Consider the following 19,896-nt stretch of genomic DNA (forward strand, 5'->3'; position numbering starts at 1 on the left):
TTTTAACAGTAGTAGCAAAATAACTGTTTTGTGTTTACACTTTGAAATCTGGAGTGCTAACCAGCTCTCCTGTTGAAATATCTACTTAATATTTCTCTCCTTAATTGCTGCCTTTTACTACAGTGGCAATCTTAACTGTATATCACTTTTTCGCGCTGGAGTGACAACCAGAAATGCTTGAGAAAAATAATACTCTATTTTCTTACTTCTCTGTGGGGGGTAAAAGGTCGCAGAAAGGGTCTCCCTTTTATACTCCTTGGGTTGCCTTCCTTTTTCATGCTCTACCTCATATTTTCCTCAAACTGAATAAAAAATGAAATTTTCACACTATAGTTCTACTGTGCTCAGCTGTGCTGAACTGTGGCTCTACTGCGGTCAGACTGTGCCTAGAATCCTTATTGTCCTTCCTTGCCTAAGCTATTTTAATGGTTAATTAGAACTTGACTGTGCTGCATTTGTTGCAGTTTTCTATTTCAAATTCCTCATATTTACCATTAAGTTCGCTATGACTTGGTCATTCTGAATTCAAACTTTGCATTACTATGTGTATGGCTGCACTGAGACCTTCAGCTGATTTATTCCATTTTTATCCCATGACATTTGATTAAAATGAGACTTGAAATGGTAAATGAGTGAATTATTCAGGTTTAGAACCAAAATAAAAAGTTGCTAGTAGTCAAGAATTGCTCAAACAAATGTATTATAGCTCTCCACTTCATTAGAATATCGTTCCCTAAAATTCCCGCCATGGTCTGTCATAGTTTAGTGGTTTTCATGGTTTTCATCCATCTCCCCTGATTCCCCTTTGTATTATCACATTCTAGTCCTCCAGATGTATTGTTTGTTGTTATAGTAGGTCGTCCTCGAAGATATCATATTTTTATGTATTTTATTTGGGGCTCTGGACCTCTTGAAGCTGTCTTCCCACACGTTTTCAGGTTTCTAACTTCATGTCCTTGTATCTCATTCATTTCTGAATGGTTTTTCACGTTCTTGGTATCATAAATTTCCATTTATTCCCACCTTTCCACTGGTACTAAAGTTGTGTTCTATTTCTTGGTATTCGTCGAGTTAGCAAAAGTTCACACGCACATTCAGTAATCATGTGTGTCGTTCCTGTAGTCATTTGTATGGGGGCACCATTTCTGTTTAATTGTTCAGGATTTATGATATGCTTGGGTGTTTGTATCCTTCATATGTGTTAGACACTGGTCCGGGGTTGGCACTGAAAGTCGCCGATGGGGGCCGCTATTGGCCACGATGGCCTGAGGGTAGGGCATTCGGCCTCAGCAACTCTAAAGGGAGTGCTGTGCCCCCTAGCTGTCTCTTGGCCCTCATTTCAGACTCACTGGGGTTGCCTTGTTGGGGTCAGGACTTAGGGGTCGTGGTCACATCAATATTAGAGCTAAAGTACTATAATGTAGTATACAGGATATATATAGGAGGAAGAAATGAATGGAAGCAGACCCGGGCCAAAGGCCGAAGGGTCTGGAAGCAAAAGGGAACAAAGAGCAGGGTTGGCCACACAGCGGCCAGCAATGGCCAAGGGTCAAAACAAACAATAACAGATAAATAAAGGAAGGAGTGTAGGGCTGCAATAGCGGCGATGGTATCGTAGCAGCGCTGGACTCGGAGTTGGGCCGGAGTCGGGCACGGGAATGGTAGTGGCCCTGTAGGGGCCAAGTGGGCAGGGTAGAGGAGTCGCGCTGGGCACGGTGCTGGAGGCGGACTCAGGGTGGGAAGGTTGGTGTGGCTGTGGGGAAGTCGGCCAGGTGCAGGGGAGCCTAGGGGCAAGTGGGGGAGTGAGCAGGGAGTCCTCATGGAGGATAGGGCTGAGGTCGGGGCTCACGCTCACACTCGTGTAGCGGGAATGGGCTCAGTGGCGTCAGGATGGGTGGCTAACGGGCCAGAATGCATGGCTGTGACAATATGGGCGTCCATGATTTATTTCAGATTTTTCCCTCATGATCTAAGGTTGTTTTGTACTTTCCATGCTTAGTTTTGACCGGGGTCTTTGTTATGGAAATGGGAATTTCCATTTTAGACTCTTATGGGTTCTGTATCATGTGATTTATATAGTAATAGAGTTTAACTAATCAATAATCAACAAAAACCTGCTGCCACACTACCTGTTCAACAACATGTTAAACCATCTGTGAAACCACCTGTAAACCCTTATGTCCAACCCCCTTCCCTATTCCTGCACCAGAACAGACGAAAATGGGCGCTTCCAGCCCCATTTCTGTAACAGTCTTCCTTATTTGGATGGAAATTGGTCTTCATGATCTGCCAAAGTGTGGATCTCAGTTCCAATGGCCGGTTCCCTTCACATTGCCACCCTCACATGTCTTTAAACATGATGTGGATTTCTATATTCCCGTCATTGGTATAACTTCACAACGGCTGGACCATTTGGGCTGAAAATTTGCATAACTATAGTTTCCTATTTTTCATAATTTCCGTGTAAATTTCGTTGTATGTTTTAATTATGGATCCTACATAAATGTCGTCTTTTCCCTGAGCCTGGACTTTTGATGTCACCTTTCCCATTATTGGATATCTCATTAATGTGTGATCCTTTTATTATGAAAATTTGGGTGGATTAAGATTAGATCCCTTCCTTTCTAATGGGCTATCAAGCTCGTCTCAGTCGTTACTGCTTGTTCTTCGCGCTTGGCTTTTAATTGTTGTCCTCGTTTTCCGGGAGTTTTAGTCATATCTCCATCGTTTATGGGTAGTTTTCCCTGTAATTACTTTCATTGAGTCCGTTTGGGAGACATCTACATTTTCTATTATAGACACGGCTTTGGTTTTGCATTAGTTCCTAAGGAATCCTTGTTCCGTGGTACTTCCATCCTCAGCTACATGTGCAGGTGTGGGAAAGTAGTTTCCGTGGAGGTTCTCTGGTTGTTTTTATAGTCAAATCTTGGTCAATTGTCCTAATTCTTTGTTTAATATTTGCTATAAATTCCCCCGAGAATTCTGTCTTGTTGATGCTAAGCTTGAAGTATTTTTGCTAATTTTCTTTCTTCCAATTTATTGTATGTAGTCGTAATAATTCATTAAAATTCGTTAAAATTCAGGTTCTTCTATTTTCTCATATCTACTTGTCATATGGGGTTTTGTGATTTATCTGGCATATTTCTATAATGGGTTTCCATAGTGTGACCGTTATTTCTCCTACAACAGGGATAGGGCAGGACTCCAGAGGTGATGAAGAGGAGGGTCTGGAAGTCAAATCGGGATCAGGTATGGACAGATATGACAGATGGAAGAGGAAGGAAAGACATATTTTTATGGGGTTCAGACTGCCTGGAAGAAGAAAACAAGCAAGAGCCAGGAGCAACCTCCCTTGAAGTCGGAAATTGACCATCATCAGAACAAGGAAAAGAAATCAAAACAGAGAGAGAATGAGGAGCAAATAGTCCCGACACTGAAGAAATTGCATGTTGCCTGCCTGGACTTACTCCATGATATCCAAATGATGTAAACCAGGTGACTGGACAAATGACATAAAATGGACAAGCCTGGTATCAAACCCATGACCTCTAGTGTGCATCCATACACTACTCACCCATTATGCCAGGGAGGTTACTCCATCCCTTATTCCAACAAACACATTCAAATGTATGAGGATCAACATGACCAACCAGTTGTATGTGGCCCAGAGGGTCACTACCTAGTTTAGTATGTATCTTGTCTTCATGCAGAAGTGGCTCAAAGGAGACATAGCATGTTGTCATGACCATGCATTCTGACCCAGATGCCGGCCCTTATTCTGTTTCCTTTTGTTTCATTTTGTCACCTGACTCATTCAGTTTCTTACTATATATATATGTATATTACATTATTATAACTTTAGTCTGAATATCGACATGGTTTGTCCCCCCTAACAAGGCAGCCCAAGCCACTTCAAAATGTGGGCACTGAGACAGTAGGTGGGCACAGCGCTCTCTTGGAGTCGCTGAGGCCGAAGCCCAACCCCGGAGCCTTGTCCCCGCCAGTCGTCCCTTTTGCTGACCCGTACCTAACACATGTTGACAGCCCTGACTTGCACCAAGACTTCTGAATTGAGGACACATAATGCAGAAGAAAGCGCACAACCAGAAGGAAAAGTGAGAGTGTAGGGAATGGATGTGTGGCGATGTGTGCTGTGCATGCTTTCTTTATTCTTTGTTTATTCCTCTTTATTCTTGTTGTATACAATAGGGGGTTTCACAGTTGGCTAAACTGAGTCTAAATTTGATCCAACTGTCCAACAGCACCCTTCCTCCACCTTTGTTTTCATCCATGTCTCACATTGTACATATGTCACTATGGCTGTCTCCCTGCACTTGCAGCAACTCTCAAAATGAACAATACCGCATCCAATCTGCCTGTTTATTGAAGCACCCTAGCTCACCGGTCACTGCTCAGTCCAATGTTGAGAATGAGTGACATTACAACCTATGATTATGTAGCTACAATACATGAACATAACACAGGTTGGTTGGGATTGTGGAAAATATGAGTGGATGTTCCTTCACCTCAGTCTCATGTTGGAGAACTGAGGGAGAGTGCATGGATGTGGTATGAACGCAATGTTTGTGCTCTGTCATGAGGTCAAAGCATCCATGACATGGTAATTGCATGAAAGAGAACAAGGAGAAAGAGACAAGCCACATACTCCATGTCCCTAGCGGCCTATGCTATGATAGTTCCCATTGAAGTCCAAGACCATGGTGTGGAGTCAGTGACAGTGGAGACAGTGGAGACAAGATGATGGTGATGGGGTTGATGAAAGTGGACAGGTGATCTGGGATGAAGAACTGTATAGTAGACACACTCTCAGAGCTCACAGATTTATCAGCAGTAAGCCCGAGTTTAGATTCAGTTTAGAAAATTGGCTTTAGGCCAATTGGGGCTCTTGAGCCCCAAGTCAAAGTGGCCAGTTTAGGTCCAGTTTTGTCACTCATGTGCCACTTTAGAAATTTCACTTTGGATCCAGTTTAGCCCACTTTAGTCAACCATGAAACCCCCTAATGTAAAACAACTGTATTTACATATGTATGGCTCAGGCTCAGGTAAAGGGTTCTTCACTCTTTACCCTCACCCACTTGTCAAATCATAAGCTCAATACAGCCTAGATCTCAACAGCCAGAGGACTGAGGAGTCACCCAGGTTGGAACCCCAACCAACCTTACAGAGAGCTTGGAGGAGACAAATCACGGGAATACCTATAGAACCTGCAATGTCGCAAATAAATGGGTTCCCACTTGCTGAAGGCATCTGAAGGGCATAAAGCCCCTTCTCCTACTGCAAGACCGAAAATCTGCAACACGGATCCAAATTAAGGGACAAAAGGCTCAAGCACTGCCTGGACTAAGAAACATAAATGACACTAACAAAAAGGATTAAGAGTGCATCAAACAAAGAAGATAAACGAGCCATAATCTGCGGAATACAAGTTTTATTTAATGTCGTTCCTCCATTAAATCACAAGACATCGACTTCACCCCTGATAAAAACTCGCTGAAAAGTAGCGTGGGTTTCCTGGTCCAGATTCACATGAGCCCCACACTAGGCAAGAAGCCTGACATGCATAAATGCGGTGGCAATTTTCGGAACAACTTGAAAACGATGCATACATGCAAGTTACACCAGGAACCCCTCCCCAACAAACAACATACCTCAGTGTGTACACACCACACTGCGAAAGCTTAAGGTTCCATCAAAAAAATTATAGTTACATGAAATTGATGAAAAGTCTTGATACACCGTTTCATGATTAAGAGTCCAGCGATGCGCAGCGAGCACATTCCCCCCAGGAAAAAAAAACCGATCTTTTTGTAAGCAGATGCCGCATGAGCAGTAGGCAAATAAATTTAGACTGAGGAGGATGCTAAGGCAAGAAAATGTCAAATCTTGCTGCCACATAAATAAGAAGCCGCACGTACGCTCCGAACTCTCAATGGAAGTAGGCATGCTGATAGGAATGGCCTGCAGAATCCGACTCTTTATCTACGGAGCTACATAAGCAAATTGGCGAGATCGACAGCTCCGGAAAGGATGGTACCGCAGCTGGTAATTTGGACAAGTGAATGGACTGTCCAGCATCTCCTACGGGCCCCGGAAACAGGTATTGTCGGACATGACTACGAGCATGCAGGCTGGATAAAGTGGTGAAGGGAATGCGGCGATATTCATGCGACCTAGGACTTACTTTGCTAGCAAAGTGATGGTGTATACTCCTCCCAACGACTAAATAATGGAATTGCAGGTAATAGGAATGACGCGAGTAAGAGGATTTCCGAACTAACCACTGAAAAGCACATATGTACGAAGTGAAATCCACCATACGCAACAAACTGGATCGAGAGGACGGTTTATCCTTTGGTCATCAAAGCAGATCAGATCAATTCTGCTCACTGCAATCAAGACGGTCAGAGCCAGAACACTATCAAGAAAGGAATCCTGAATCTCGCCCAGATGTGTTGACGAATGCGGGGGCGGCTGACCTTGTAATTGCACCGGTATGAATCGCGTACCTGACTAGGATTCCTATAGCCCTGTCCGTCCTAGCAAGATCTATTCAGGCCTGCGTCCTAGCGGGCGGAAGCTAGCTCGTACCTTGCGAATCCGGTTCGACGGCGGCGTAACAGGACAATCATTATTGCTGCGATCAACGTATCTGCGGTGGCCTAAGGGGTCCTCTCAGAGTCTTCGCAAAATAATCCGCATGGATGATGCTAACCTGAGCTGCACACAAACCGACAACTGGTGTTCGGTTCCAATTGGGTAGTGAATATACTTGCGGGTGCAGATTCCTTGAAAGACGCGATGCGATGTTATCGTTACTCCATCGCACTCGGCACGATCACTTGCCCCACAATATACACCCCTACAGATATACAACGCAAGTTGATCAGCACATTGTGACGAAACAGGATGAGACGATTTACAAAGCCCGAAAACTGTGGATAGCAGGGCCCATTAGTTTGCAGGTGCTCGGATTAGTATAAGCTACGACATACCAAGCTGAAGCAAACTAGTCATCATTACAAGCAAAGGGACCCATATATTGGTCACTGGGAGTAAACTAATGAGTGATTCTACTTGTCCGAGCGGAAAAAAAAACGAAACAGACTTTTTCTGATACGCCAGGAGAAGAAGGATTGAACCAAGATGGAACACACAGCCTGGGGAAAGTACGTAAGATAGATGGTGTAAGCGCTGGTCGGGGTACAGGACACACCGTTGACATAGGAAACTCAGAGTTATACCTGAACAGTAGGTGAGGGAAGTTGTGGGCAACATTCAAGGTAGGCCCACCATGAATTTCTGATTGGCGAGTCCTTGCGCGAAATAATCATCCTGTACTGACCGGACATACAGCATCCACTAAACAACGAACGTGAAATGAAGTGCTTGCGATGCTCGGGAAGCACATACAGAGCAAAGAACTGGACGAGCCTGAGATACACATGGAATGAGAACCTGGACTTGGTGCTACGCCGGCCTGGCTCACATTAGCACTAGAACCTGGATGGGTGCAGCAAGTGTAAGATGGTGTCAAGGCCGCGAATCACCGTGATGAGAAAAATACCAGAAGTTTTGTCACCACAGGGTCGTTCGGATAGGCCAGAAAATATGATCGAGACTGTACAGTCGTGATCCCAAGGAATCTGTAGGCGGAGACTTAGCCTGCTCCACTTTGCATGACAGCTTAGCTTACATCGCGATGAAGAGCATGCCATAGGTGTAGCCACCAGAAAGGTGTTCAAACGGAGTCATTGCGAGTGAGGAGTTCAAGTTCGAGAGTTTCCCCCGTGTGCTGGGGATCTTATATAAGTAAAAGACTAAAGTTCAAATCTTATTGTCTTGTTGACGTCCCTTCCCAACGGGTTCAACCTTCTTACAAATATAGAAAGCCGACATTGGGAAAAACTATACCCGCTGATCGCCACTGAATTGAAGGGCCGATGGACGATATAAAATTGATACTGGACTCAACGTGATAAACAACTGCCGTGATTATCTACGAGATGGCTATTTCCCTGATGGATCGATGGCGTAACTGCACGGAGTAGGTTTTTGATTGATGGGAAATTAATTTACAGCGAGAGAGTGGCAGTTGAAAAGTGAAAGGTATTGGTAAAAAAAAATTAAGTACAGGGGAACCGGATAGCTCCGGGACTTCTCCGGACATTCAGTACTGACAGCAAAGGACAATTCTATTGTGCGCAACATCCATTCACGCCCATGGTGCAACCCTTTGACATCTCCAGCCACCTCGAAACATCACCCGGCGCCCGCAGGATAGAACATAGTAAAGAGGAGTGATGTCAATAGTTTTTTTGGCGTACTTTTTTTAGCTTGGAGTCAACGAGGCTTCGGGATGATGTTCTGATCTGAGAAACAAACGATGGATATAATTAATCAAGGAACTGTAAAATGAACCGCCGCTTCATCAAAGGTGTCATAAGCATCCTGTGTTCTGGGGGATCAGGAAAGAACAGTGAGCCGAAAACGGATGCTATGAATGAGAGTCGGCCTCAGCACTTAAGTGGGGAAATATATTTCAATACCTAATACTATTTTCTTTCTAGACAGGTTTGAATGATGTTGCAAGTACAAGTGGAGATATGCTGTCAGAGAAATAACGGCCTGGACGATATTAAAACATTAGCCCACACATGTGAACCAGCAAGCTTCAAATGGACTCACGTTTGCTGACACCGGTGGTAGCAAGTCAACAATCTGTGGGAAGTGAATGAGCCGAAGGCAGACGAGACTCCGGCCCAATAGCGTACCTCGAATGCGCCCTCTCGCGAGTCGATGAGCGCACATCTCCCATATAATTCATAGGGAATTAGAGGCGTAGGGGAATATTCTATAAGCCCGACGAGACACGAAGCAACAGCATGCGACGTCATTGCTAATTTCCCACCGAAGGGTTCAGAATGACCAAATTGACCATCAGACCCCTGGAAAGTGGGGAGATCTTTTCCGATATCCAGAAGCTGAGAATATTAAGCCGGCGAAATGGATTAATGGTTCTCATACTTACCTCCAGTATTCTCAGTTTCGAGTCGGCATCGGGTGCACGAAGGAATAGGTCGTCCTGTTGGGGACGGTATGACTCAGATGTCATTGGTCATTAATGGAGTAGAACACCAACCACGTCTAGTGCTTCAGTCATAAGCCAGTTAATCAATTTGAGAATTTGAGGGGGCGCAGCCAGGGAGTCTGATGCCGAGCCTAAATCAGAATCGGCGCTGAACTCCCTCACTGGCACAGTGAGCCTCGAGAGAACAGCGAGGTCTGTCCCAATACATGTACGAGCTAAAACGAAGTCAAGCATTCAATTTCATTGGGAAGACACAGCGCACCGAATGTTCCTTTGACGGATACAAAAGCATCTCGTCCCCGAGCAGCATGAAGGACAAGAGTAGCCTCGAGATCACTTAATAGTCGTGGGGGATTAAACCGCGATGCAACGGAGCCGCTGATCCTGGCGGTACAGAGAATGTTTATCTGGGCTCCCGGGGCAACTAGACCCTATGATGATGCGGATGGTAAGCCAGCCGCTGAAAGACCATACATTACTTACATGAGATGGTTCTAGGGAGAGCCAAGTTGAGACTAGAAGTCACCTTGCCGTCAATATACACAAATGGCCAAGCATCGCACCATACCTATGCCTTCATTTTGCTTTAAAGGAAGGAACCTAAAGAAAACGACCACCTAAGTTGAGTTGAGTATAAGTACCGATAGAGGTTTCATATGGAATCATACGGACATTTCTATCGTTTCTGACCGCAATTTCTCGTTGAGAAGGACGATCATAACTGCCTCAAAGATCAACATGTGCTAATTCCTACACCTGTGTACCCACCGAACAACACCGAAATCTATCTCAGAGTTAAGGACTGTTAGCCCCAAAGCCGCTATTTCATCGAAAGGTTCTGCATTAATGAAGTCAAGAAACCGAGTGATAGTCTTGTCGAATTCCTCCCATTGCAAGGTGCGAAGCTTCAAGTCCCGATACTTGAGTACCGGACCAGAAGATTTAAATAAAGAGGCAAAGACTTACTGTCACCAAATATTCTGCTGCCACAGGTTTGTGATCACTGATTGGAATCTCCGGGTAACTCGTGTAGGAGATTGGTGTGACAATGCGTGGAGAACCTTTAACTAGTATTCGGTCCGTCCAGGCCGGTGTCCGTTTGGAGTCGTAGATTGAGGATGTGTGACCCCGGACGGTCCTGTACGTGCTATAATATATCATTACTACTAGTGTAGTGGATAGGGTATTGTCGTTGCTCACGGGGGGAAGGATATTGACTGTTCCGAGTATCCAGTGAAGACGCTCCCTTCACCCCTTTGCTGATTGAACTGCGTAGAAACATGAGACGAAAGAAAACGTGGGAACAATCCACCAATACCTGATCGAAGGAGAGTAAATCTTGGTACCCGGTAAGTGGCGCATCGCCGATGAGAACTCGTACTTCATGATCAGGCAAGTTGATACGATAATTAAGATCTTGATTCGCGCAGAGAATCGGCATCGACGGTGGAAAGAACATCGGGAATCGCACATACCACCCTTCAAAAAGAAATCAATTCATTGAGTGGCTCAGGTGTGGACACACATGATCGCCACCCACAAGCCAGAACAAGATGTCGCAATCATCGAGAGTTGAGGATGATTGGGTCTCCAAGGGGAACTGAAGTCGCCGACAAAGCTCATGGTAGTCATTATTGCGTCTCAAAGTCATCTCATCACCTGCAGCAAGATGAGAATTTACGAAGCAAAGAGCCGTGTCATCTAACGTGAATCGAATGGCTACGGCCCCTTTATTCCCCATTGTCCCCAACAACCCAGCTCCTGCCGAAGCTGAGGATACGGAACCGACGGCAAGTGAGGACTGAAGAGATTCATGAATCAAGACGATGATAAGCATCCCCACTAGCTGCCTTGAGGCTAGCTTCAAGGCGAATGAGCCTAACAAACCGCCAACAGCCAAAGTAAATACCTTCGAATATTTCTGTGCCAGATCTTCCCCTAACCCTTCGAGAATGGCTGTATACCAGGTATCCTCTCTTTCCGTGGTAACACTGTAAAGGAGAGCCTACATGCTGGTATCCAGCTCTTGAAAGCCAAAGACATAAAGATGGGGCTGGGAAGAGTCGTTGGGTGAACGGATCCAAGACTTTAGGCTATGGGTCGGTAGTTGATTCTCGACGTTGAATGTTCCGATGCGAATCCTAAGACACTGAGCATCCACGTTGTGCACACAAAAAACAACATAGACTGACAATATTGAAGAACTTGCTGAAAATGAATGCTCTGTGGATCGTACTTGCTCCCTGATCCACGCCTCGCGTATCTGCATAATGTCAGAGTCCTCATCGCTGACGAACCCAGCACCAGCATCGGACAATACCAAGGGCGGAGGTACTGAACGGAGATCTAAAACGGGGACTTGATCCAAACAGACAGAAGAATTCTCAAACATAACTCACACGTTCTATAGTTGTGAAGACGACCTGGGATATCATGGAGGTTCGAGATAGACGCGCTGTAGTGCGCAAGCCAGTGGCCTGAATCGTTGTGCGGGAAACTTGAGTCTACTGGAAACAGGATGAGTCAATGGGAAGAGTCAGTCCACTGAACATACCTACCCGTAACCCGCAACCACTCTACTTCATTCACAATAGCTTCCATGCCAGAGACATGATGAGATATAAGGCATACTGCACTTCTAGAAGTGGCCCGGACATCCACTTGGACATACTCCAGAGCTACGATGCGAAGCTTACCACCAAGACTTCGTCATCTCGCAAATTTCAAAACGTACTCACTAGTGCCAAGTATTCCATCGTTCATTCCTAGTCGGGCGTCGCGGGCAACCGTGGCTCTCTTTGAGGTAATGGTGAGCTTAGGGGTCACCGGGAAGATGTCAATCAATCGAACGATGAGAGGGGCAGAGCGAGACAACTCGTAAAGAAATAGACTGATGATAAAACATGTAAGATGAAATAAACATAAATGCAGAAAAAAGTGAGGACCATATTTCAAACGATGGGCCTTCACTTCTATGGCGAACGACAGCCAATGCGACGTCATCCACCCAGTTGTGTGAAGTATTGACCGATGAAGGTGCAAATGAGCATTGAGACCATAACAAGATGTCTTCCGATTCCCGAACGGAAGACCTTAACGCATCCTCCAGCTGCGACTCCCGCTGCGACGACATTCCTTCGCTGGCTTGAGTTAGTGAGTTGAGGTGACTCCAACGTTCCTGTGCCTGTGTACATACGTCCTATTATCCAGGACTTCGGCCCGCAATTTCTTTCGTGACACTCAGTAGCTACCAGGTCCTCAGGGATGGTTCTGGACAGGATTCTTCGGAATAAATACACGAAAATAAAGCAAAAAAAAATATAAAGTCCGATTTGGGCAGGCTTGTCCACCTTCATCCGAATGATGTCATTTCAGGTCTTCACATACAAATCATCGGATATTCAGTTGACCATGTCGAAAATGGGACCTGCCATCCAGTCTAGAAACTTAAGCACCAAAAGTCTCGACACAAACATGTGTAAATACATGGTTCAAGCTTGAATTCCAACATCGGAATCCAGAACGGATGTTATGGGTCAGGGTTTCTAAGTTACTCGTTCTCTAATATATCCTCGATCTTCTCGTATGCGCCGTTTGCTGACAGGGATTCATTCTACTATCGGCACTGGCTACCCAAAAGGTCTGCAAGGATCAGGTGGGTTTTCAGGGAGGACAGTCACTCATAGCCGTGTGCAAGCACGCACTGATGAAGGTGATATGGTACGAAGAAAAATATCAATGGTTGAGAAGTAGGAATGACAATTGATAAGGAGTGGCATAAATAAAATATCAACAGTATGACGGGGCACGGGTACTGTGAGCCCCGAGCGCCGTCATAACTTGCCCGTCCAAATGGAGCTGATGCACGAAAAAACTATATTGGGACTCTTCTATCATTAGGTATCTGCAATGAAGGCTTAGGCCAGTTTGTGTTACCAGCAGCCTTACTACGTAGGCTTCCCATACGAATGTGCCGAGGCCGTGTCCAACAATATGAAAGTCTCTAGCCACGATTACAAGGAGAGCGGGGGAATGCCAGCACTCTTGGAACTGTTAGAGCCATGGCCAAGAGGAGAGTCGGTGATCCACCTATACCACGAGATTGAGACTCGCCACCAAAATCAATGAAAGGCGACACGCTTACCGAACAAAGAGATCTAGGGCGGCCTCACTTAAAAAACGATTGTTTTAGTGCGACCCCCGAACAGGAATATAATCGCGACTCACGGTTGATCATATGGAACCATGTGCCTACAAAATGCGAGATCATAAGCCCATGCTCAACGGCAAAGATAGGGTGGCACATACCCAGCCTCGTGAACGACAACGTAGGTGAAATTCCCAGCACCGAAATGACCGCCTCCACCAGCTGCGCGGAATTCGCCAGCGAACTTACCACCGCTAGTGTGGAATGGGAAGAACGGCGCCTTATGGAACTCGTCCTGCAAGCATTTGGTTGATAAAATCATGTCATCCTAAAAATTAGAATTACTGACATGGTAAACTGACTCGAGCTTAAGCATCCAATCGTGGTTACCAATGAAATTGCACATAAAGTCAGCGTCCCCTATAGCGTCAAACTGGTTATGCCCACAAATCAACCCCGATCTCAACTTTGCTTACCGGCATAAACAAGGAGGCGTATACCATTTTCTAATAACTCAGGAAGAACGGCAGCACTGTTATGCACCCCGTCACCTTGCAACATGAACGCTTGGTTAACGTCTGCATCGCAGCTCTTGAACTCCGTCGCAGGGTCGACGCCAAGTTCTTGCTTCACCGAGGCTTTGTTAAGGTAAGTCTCGATCCAACCCGTTTGCTTGTAGCACAAGTCCCCATCTTGCGACCTATCACACTTGCGACGAACGTCATAAGGATTGAGACCGAGTTGCTGCATGAGAAAATGAGAGAAATACCAAAGGTGAGCGAGATTGCAAGAAACCTGGAACGGCCCGTACAACTGAGACCAACAATAGAGACCAGCGGGAACGCTGACATGGCATTAGATATTTCCATATCCAGGAAATAGCTCAATCGACCTACCAAGTAAACTTGGTTCCAAAAGTGTAACAAGACTGGACGAGTCGCTGGCATGTGGGGACCTACCACCCAAAGTGAGATGCCAAACGATCACAAGCCAAGCGGTAGTCACCACACTCACCTTGCTTCGAAGTGCCTGACATTCAGGCCCTTCTGGGTCATCATAAACGGGGTATGGCCCGTTACATGCATACTCGGGAACAGTAGAAAATTGAGTATATGGCTCAGTTAAACCATTTCCAATGAGGAGGGAAGCCAGGTTAATGTGCAATATAGTGGGGCTTGGGGTTGGCGCGAGAGCAAGTTCTTGATTGTGTTTGAAAATTGCTGAGGCGATGAGTGGACCATATCGACCTCCGTAACTATATCGCCAACGTGAGCCGGTGCGCCACAGATGGAACCAGGAGAATCACTACTTACCTTTCGGCTGCAATGTGGAAAGGCAGTTTGGCGTATTCCTCGAAACGGTTTAAAAATAGCTCTAAGAACACCCAAACATCTATGGGACACTCAGTAGCATTCCGAATAGAAAGGAGGGGTGGTCATGCCTTCGGCCGCGGTAGGGGTGTTGTTCACGGTGGAATCTTCGGAGTAAGAATACCCAACATTGACAGGCTGCGAGGAAAATGTAAGTTCAGGTGATGACAAAGATCCCAGCTACGCGCCTGATCAAGGAATATTATCTAACACATCCAGTCATCCAGATAAGCGCTACTCAAAGATAACAAGAGAGCAAAATTTACGTTAGCGTGAGTATTCCAAGAATACTTGTTTAACTCGGTGTCTTGACCATCAGGCCTAATGCTACAGGGGCCGAGCTCGAAAAGGAGACCATTGCTGCTGGAGCAACCCGGTCCTCCTGAAGAAATTGAGTTGGATGTTGGCGAGGTTAACATGATCACCATGCCCACCATTCAGCCAAAGGACAAGAGGTGCTTCCTTTGGGTTCACGCGGGCCTCGAAGAACCTACTAAGCTTGAGAATCAACCATGCCAACAGAGAGCCGGTTATTACCAGAAAAAGAGATGCTTATTCTCCGCGATGTCGAGGTACCCGGCATACTGTTTCACGCTTTTATCGCACAAGCTGGGCGATTTCAGACGTATCTGGTGCTCAGGAAATTCGGGCATGCGAAGAAGCTCATCTACATAGTGCGACGTGAGTCATGTTGAATATCGCTCAGCAAAATTGCAAAAAGAAATAACTCACAAACACTGTTTCCGTGTTGAACGAACTCGACTTCGCGCTCCCCCTTGAATCCCTTCCATCGAGAGATGGTGGGCGGAGTCCTTAATGCAGATGAGATAGTATCGGCGACTTTCTTGACAGCAGATTCAACAACGCTCGCGACGCCCTCTTGCAAGATTGCCCACTCGTCAACTGGTGGTGGGGCGAGGTTTTCAACTAAGCCATTGAAGCGAACCGCAGTATCTGTCGGCATTGCGTTCGTCGCAAGAGCAGATGCTAGCGCAAGGATCACCGCCCTCATGATTGTTGAGCGAGGAAGGACGAGACCTGAACGAACGTGAGGAAGTTGTCACATGCTCTTATATAGGAATGGGAGATCACGAATTCCTCCTCGAGGATGATACACGTCCCACAGAGTAGTTTTCTACTCGGATAACACGAGTGTGATCAAGCGCATATTCCAAGGCAAACCCAGGAACACACGGGCCTTCAGAAAAACGGTGTGCAAACTGCTCGACGACACCCGACTCTCACTATCCTTCGTAGAAAGCCTGCACAAACAAGACATGGAAGGATCGCTGGACGTCCACGACCCCATCCAACTCAGGCTTCCATACAGCGAACCAACACCCCAACCCCATTGACCAAACTCACCACCAGGTTCAAGACGCTAGACCAAAGAACCTTCAGCAGGCTGATTTAATCCCGCACCCACGCGGACGATTATGTACTACCACCGCTCCCGATCACATCAACCAGTCACCCTTATCATGTATTGCCGATCCCCTCATGTACATTCAGTTGTTAGCCGCACTGCCACGTATGGGGTAACAAAACAGAGTACAACAACACACGAAGTTATTGGATCGGCATGCGATCATATCTCCTTTCCATCTGTACCTTTGCAGGTAACATCGGCCTGCCGCCTTCAGAAATATGCGGATTTAGCAGCATCCTGAAAACCATCTCAATGCCCCGCTTCAAGATAACCCCCCTTTTGCAATCATCTACTGTATCTCCAGTGTTGGGTCCTTCCTAGTTTTGCAACCAGAGCGACAGAAGAACCCAAATGGACAAGATAGCGGATTTTTTCCGTGACAAAGTTTTCCATGGTGGAATTTCTTCGCGACAGAAGTTCTCATGATGGAGTCGTCCTGCTACAACCCTGTGAACGTGGGCCAAATTCAGCACCGCCCTGCGCTCGGGGTCCAAGCACGCGCTCCGTTTTGTGGTCTTACATTTTAGGGTACCTATCTCCATCGAACCGGAGCTGGGGGTTGCGAGGAGCACCTCATTTCAGATGGTCATGAGACCGCTGGGGGCGGGCGGCCACCTATCTATGATGTCCATCTATTTTGTCCACCACCTATACAACCTGGTCATCCTATGGGAGGAAACCCACGGATAAACCTTCGGTCCCTATGTCGAACTCTCTCACCGACTCCCACTGCCAAAAGATATGGCATTCCCAGCCTCCTGGTGATCACGTTCTGCCGCTTTTGGAAATATATGCATAGCTCCAATACCTCCTAGTTCAGGCCAAATGTGGGTATCTTCTGTTGTTACTCTAATGACAGAAAGAACTGAGGTACACAGGATAGCTGTTTTTCCTTCACGACATACTGTTCTCATGATTGGATTTTTCATGCACGGCCTGAGCTGCGCATAATGGGCCAACTCAACTCTGCTCCACTTCCTGCCGTTTGAGCTACACACCCTGTAAGGTGGCCGTACGTTTTCCGTCGACCTATTTCCGTTGAGATAAGGAATGCGACCGCCAGGCCCTTCGAGTTTTCTTGGATCGCGTCAGGAAACGTTTATAGGATATTCCAATTTCGTCATCCAATGGAGAAGGATAGCGCATTTCTTTGGTCCCTGGCTTCGGAACTAGCTTATCTATTTGTTTCGCGCATGCTCCGCCTCCCTGTCTAGCCCCGTGCCAGACCCCGATTCCAGGATTCTCTGTTGACATGCCGCGCATCCGATAAGGGATACGATGGTTTCCATTTCATCCAGGTTCCCTCATATCTAGGATATAACCCCTGTCGGATGCATAAAAGGAGGATGTGTGTGAGGTATCGCTATGCCCCCGATGGCTTCAAGTCAAACTCACAACGTCCCCAGACGTCATGCTAATGGCTGCCTCGTGTGCCGCCTTCGAAAAAAAGTAATGAGACTCTCCGTTGGCTTGAATGGCCTTACCTTTCTTTTCAGAAATGCCAACAAGATGATGACGACTCGTGCAACAAATGCAATGAGTTACTGATGGAATGTATTCCATTCAATGGCCGCCTTCAAGTCACAGCGGTGGGTTCATGATTTCACCCCTGGCTCTGTGAGATAGCGTGACACTCTACGTTTTCCCAGGAGCTCCAGTCACATATCAATGATAGCAAAGCAGAGATCAAAGCAATGATCGCAGGGCGACGCATGCGTTCTGCAAAGGGTGAGCACATGTCCCAGCTCGCCTAAGATCGCCCGGTCTTACTCCCTATTATCAGCATTACTCCCAATAACCCGAAACTTGGCAACTCTAGTAACGCAGTAGATCTCACGGATGTCACTGAACAAGCCCCAGCGTGACAAGCCGCATCTCACCAATTCTTCTACGTCCCTCGTCTATCACCTAGTATACCGAACCGCATTCTCGTCTTTGCCATATATTTGGTGTTCCGCCTACCTCCCACCATCCCATGCTCGTACCACCGTCTTCTTGGGAATGCTAGTGATGAAGAGAGTCAGCGAGCCAATTCAGCCGGGCTTTGAAAGTCCAATCCATCGGTGCAGCGGATCTACTAGAGTCATGCAGAGCCGACCGACCATACCATTCCTGCTACCTATATATATACTTGAACCCTGCATGCGCGAGTTGTATTGAAGGAGTAGGAGCTGCTTCCGCTCGCTATCACTGACCATGCGACTGCGTGATAAGGGCCCAGCAAACCTTAGGCCTGTCCATCTTTGAGCCTCAGAAGCCCATACGCCATGCGCATTAAATCGATCGTTGAGTTGCCACCCACCAGAACGTAATACTTCCTTCCTAGATGTCCAGCTCGTTGCAACTTGAACCCTCTCTGTGAAAGAAAATAACACACCCTCAACTACTAAATAATCTGCATATGAAAATCGTGCATCTCCTAAACCCAGATCGGGTTAAACCCGATATTATCACACACGCGTAAGTTCTATATTATTGCCCACAGCCAGTGGACACATGACAGTTTCATGGCGATCGAGGCTAGCTGCTTCAGTCTCCGGCGGACCGGACACTGCTGTAATGCACCCAACACAACCAGACCAAGTATCTTCAGTCTTTCGCGCGCTCACTGCGGCGCGGATCAAGATCGATGCACCCTGGATGCACCCCGAAATCAGCACTTCTCCGTCTCCGAGCTGCTGACCCAGGCTGGCCTTAACTAACGACCATATCATAGCGCCAAAATTGGGAGGATCGCTAACTATTATTCGCTAAACTCAAGTTGGATGTGCAAATGCACTTGGGCCATGCACGGCGTGTGTCCAACGCAAGTGCGGATATGCATTGAGTTTGAAATTTGGACATCTGGGTTGAATACAATTGAATTAAGCGGCGGCAAAGCTCGACCGCGCACGGATCCCCAATCTCTGACCAAGAGGCTTATCTCGCAACCAAAGGTCCCTGAACGCGCCGGCACACTTTCCTGGAAGTTCACGTAGACCTGGATCTAGGGGGGTCAGGTCACCGCCCCAACTCGCTAACTGTGGTGTTCTAGACAAACCTCCTGATGCTGAAGTCGTTCATCTAAAGTGTGGCTCTGCCTTACCTTGATCCCACGTTGCTAGCTCATTTAGGTATCCTGAGAACAACTTTTGGGGAACTAAATCGTTCTCCGAAATTCATCTCATTGCTCCTCTTCGTCACTTTCCTAGAGAGTAGCCCACGTGCAGAACGCAAGCTCTTCTGACTTATCATGCCCTGGAACGACTCCTGGCGTAACAGGTTGAATCCGTCCATGCGGTTCCAGAAAACTTCGTAAGCCCGCGTGGTTTCAAGTAAACGATCTGCCAAATTCCAACTTCCAAAAACGGCGATCCCAATATATGATTTTTGGGCCGTCATCCCAGCGACGAGTCCCCAGTCTGATTCCGGTGCACCATGACTAACAGGTACCTAGTGATTCAGCGAGTTCCGTAGCCATCAAACCAGCGTTGTTACAGAAAGGGAAAAAAAGGAAAGGAAATCGTTCATACCCTTCTGCTTAGTAGGCCCCACGGCCCCGAGGATCCATGCTATAGTGTTGTCTCAAATCCTGGGATGAGATCAGGATGACAACTTCAGGCAACAACGAACTTGCAGCGTGAGTACCCCAGCCCCTAAGAGTGCTTTTCGCTGATGCGTATGATGACCATGCTCTATTCGGGCCTACACTCAATTATAGCCACGCGTTCAGCAGATAAGAAGTAAACTGCCTCGCATCCATGAGGGAAATATGGGTCTGCATGATCACGAATCAATTTTGGCTGCAGCCCATAGCTAGCTTGCTCAGCATCAAGGTCCTCACACGTGCCACCGAGCGCGC

At 46.7% G+C, this 19,896-nt stretch overlaps 2 protein-coding genes across 2 annotated transcripts; both read right to left on the reverse strand.

The window, feature by feature from the left end:
- Positions 1–8,414: 8,414 nt before the first annotated feature.
- EI90DRAFT_3119218 (Endonuclease/exonuclease/phosphatase) lies at positions 8,415–12,242 on the reverse strand (the record flags this gene model as incomplete). The annotated part of the gene is made up of 20 exons (XM_039063189.1): positions 8,415–8,515; positions 8,568–8,646; positions 8,707–8,739; positions 8,793–9,002; positions 9,050–9,103; positions 9,161–9,324; positions 9,372–9,540; positions 9,593–9,624; positions 9,678–9,726; positions 9,782–9,830; positions 9,878–10,014; positions 10,076–10,247; positions 10,310–10,377; positions 10,428–10,588; positions 10,646–11,114; positions 11,346–11,455; positions 11,509–11,613; positions 11,668–11,787; positions 11,848–11,999; positions 12,067–12,242. 20 exons carry the CDS (start codon positions 12,240–12,242, stop codon positions 8,415–8,417), a joined length of 2,610 nt encoding a protein of 869 aa, XP_038919568.1.
- Positions 12,243–12,634: 392 nt separating this feature from the next.
- Positions 12,635–16,080, reverse strand: EI90DRAFT_3044050 (Alpha/Beta hydrolase protein). Its single transcript, XM_039059307.1, has 16 exons — positions 15,359–16,080; positions 15,164–15,293; positions 15,061–15,116; positions 14,893–15,008; positions 14,815–14,832; positions 14,698–14,764; positions 14,570–14,648; positions 14,271–14,511; positions 14,153–14,211; positions 14,052–14,100; positions 13,733–14,000; positions 13,606–13,676; positions 13,418–13,551; positions 13,337–13,360; positions 13,254–13,280; positions 12,635–13,198 (listed from the first exon to the last, which is right to left on the reverse strand). Exons 1-16 carry the CDS (start codon positions 15,636–15,638, stop codon positions 13,123–13,125), a joined length of 1,695 nt encoding a protein of 564 aa, XP_038919569.1. The 5' UTR covers positions 15,639–16,080; the 3' UTR covers positions 12,635–13,122.
- Positions 16,081–19,896: the final 3,816 nt, after the last annotated feature.

Source organism: Cantharellus anzutake, assembly GCF_015039405.1.
Source record: "Cantharellus anzutake strain C23 chromosome Unknown EI90scaffold_10, whole genome shotgun sequence".
NCBI classification, from domain to species: domain Eukaryota; kingdom Fungi; phylum Basidiomycota; class Agaricomycetes; order Cantharellales; family Hydnaceae; genus Cantharellus; species Cantharellus anzutake.

Bases quoted from the DNA above. Each gene is read 5' to 3' on its own strand.
- EI90DRAFT_3044050 (XM_039059307.1), bottom strand. From the start codon at position 15,638: ATGAGGGCGGTGATCCTTGCGCTAGCATCTGCTCTTGCGACGAACGCA. The intron at 14,101-14,152 runs GTAGGTCGATTG...ATGCCATGTCAG, and splicing joins TTTGGAACCAAGTTTACTTG to CGTTCCCGCTGGTCTCTATT. The intron at 13,677-13,732 runs GTAAGCAAAGTT...TTGACGCTATAG, and splicing joins ACGCCTCCTTGTTTATGCCG to GGGACGCTGACTTTATGTGC.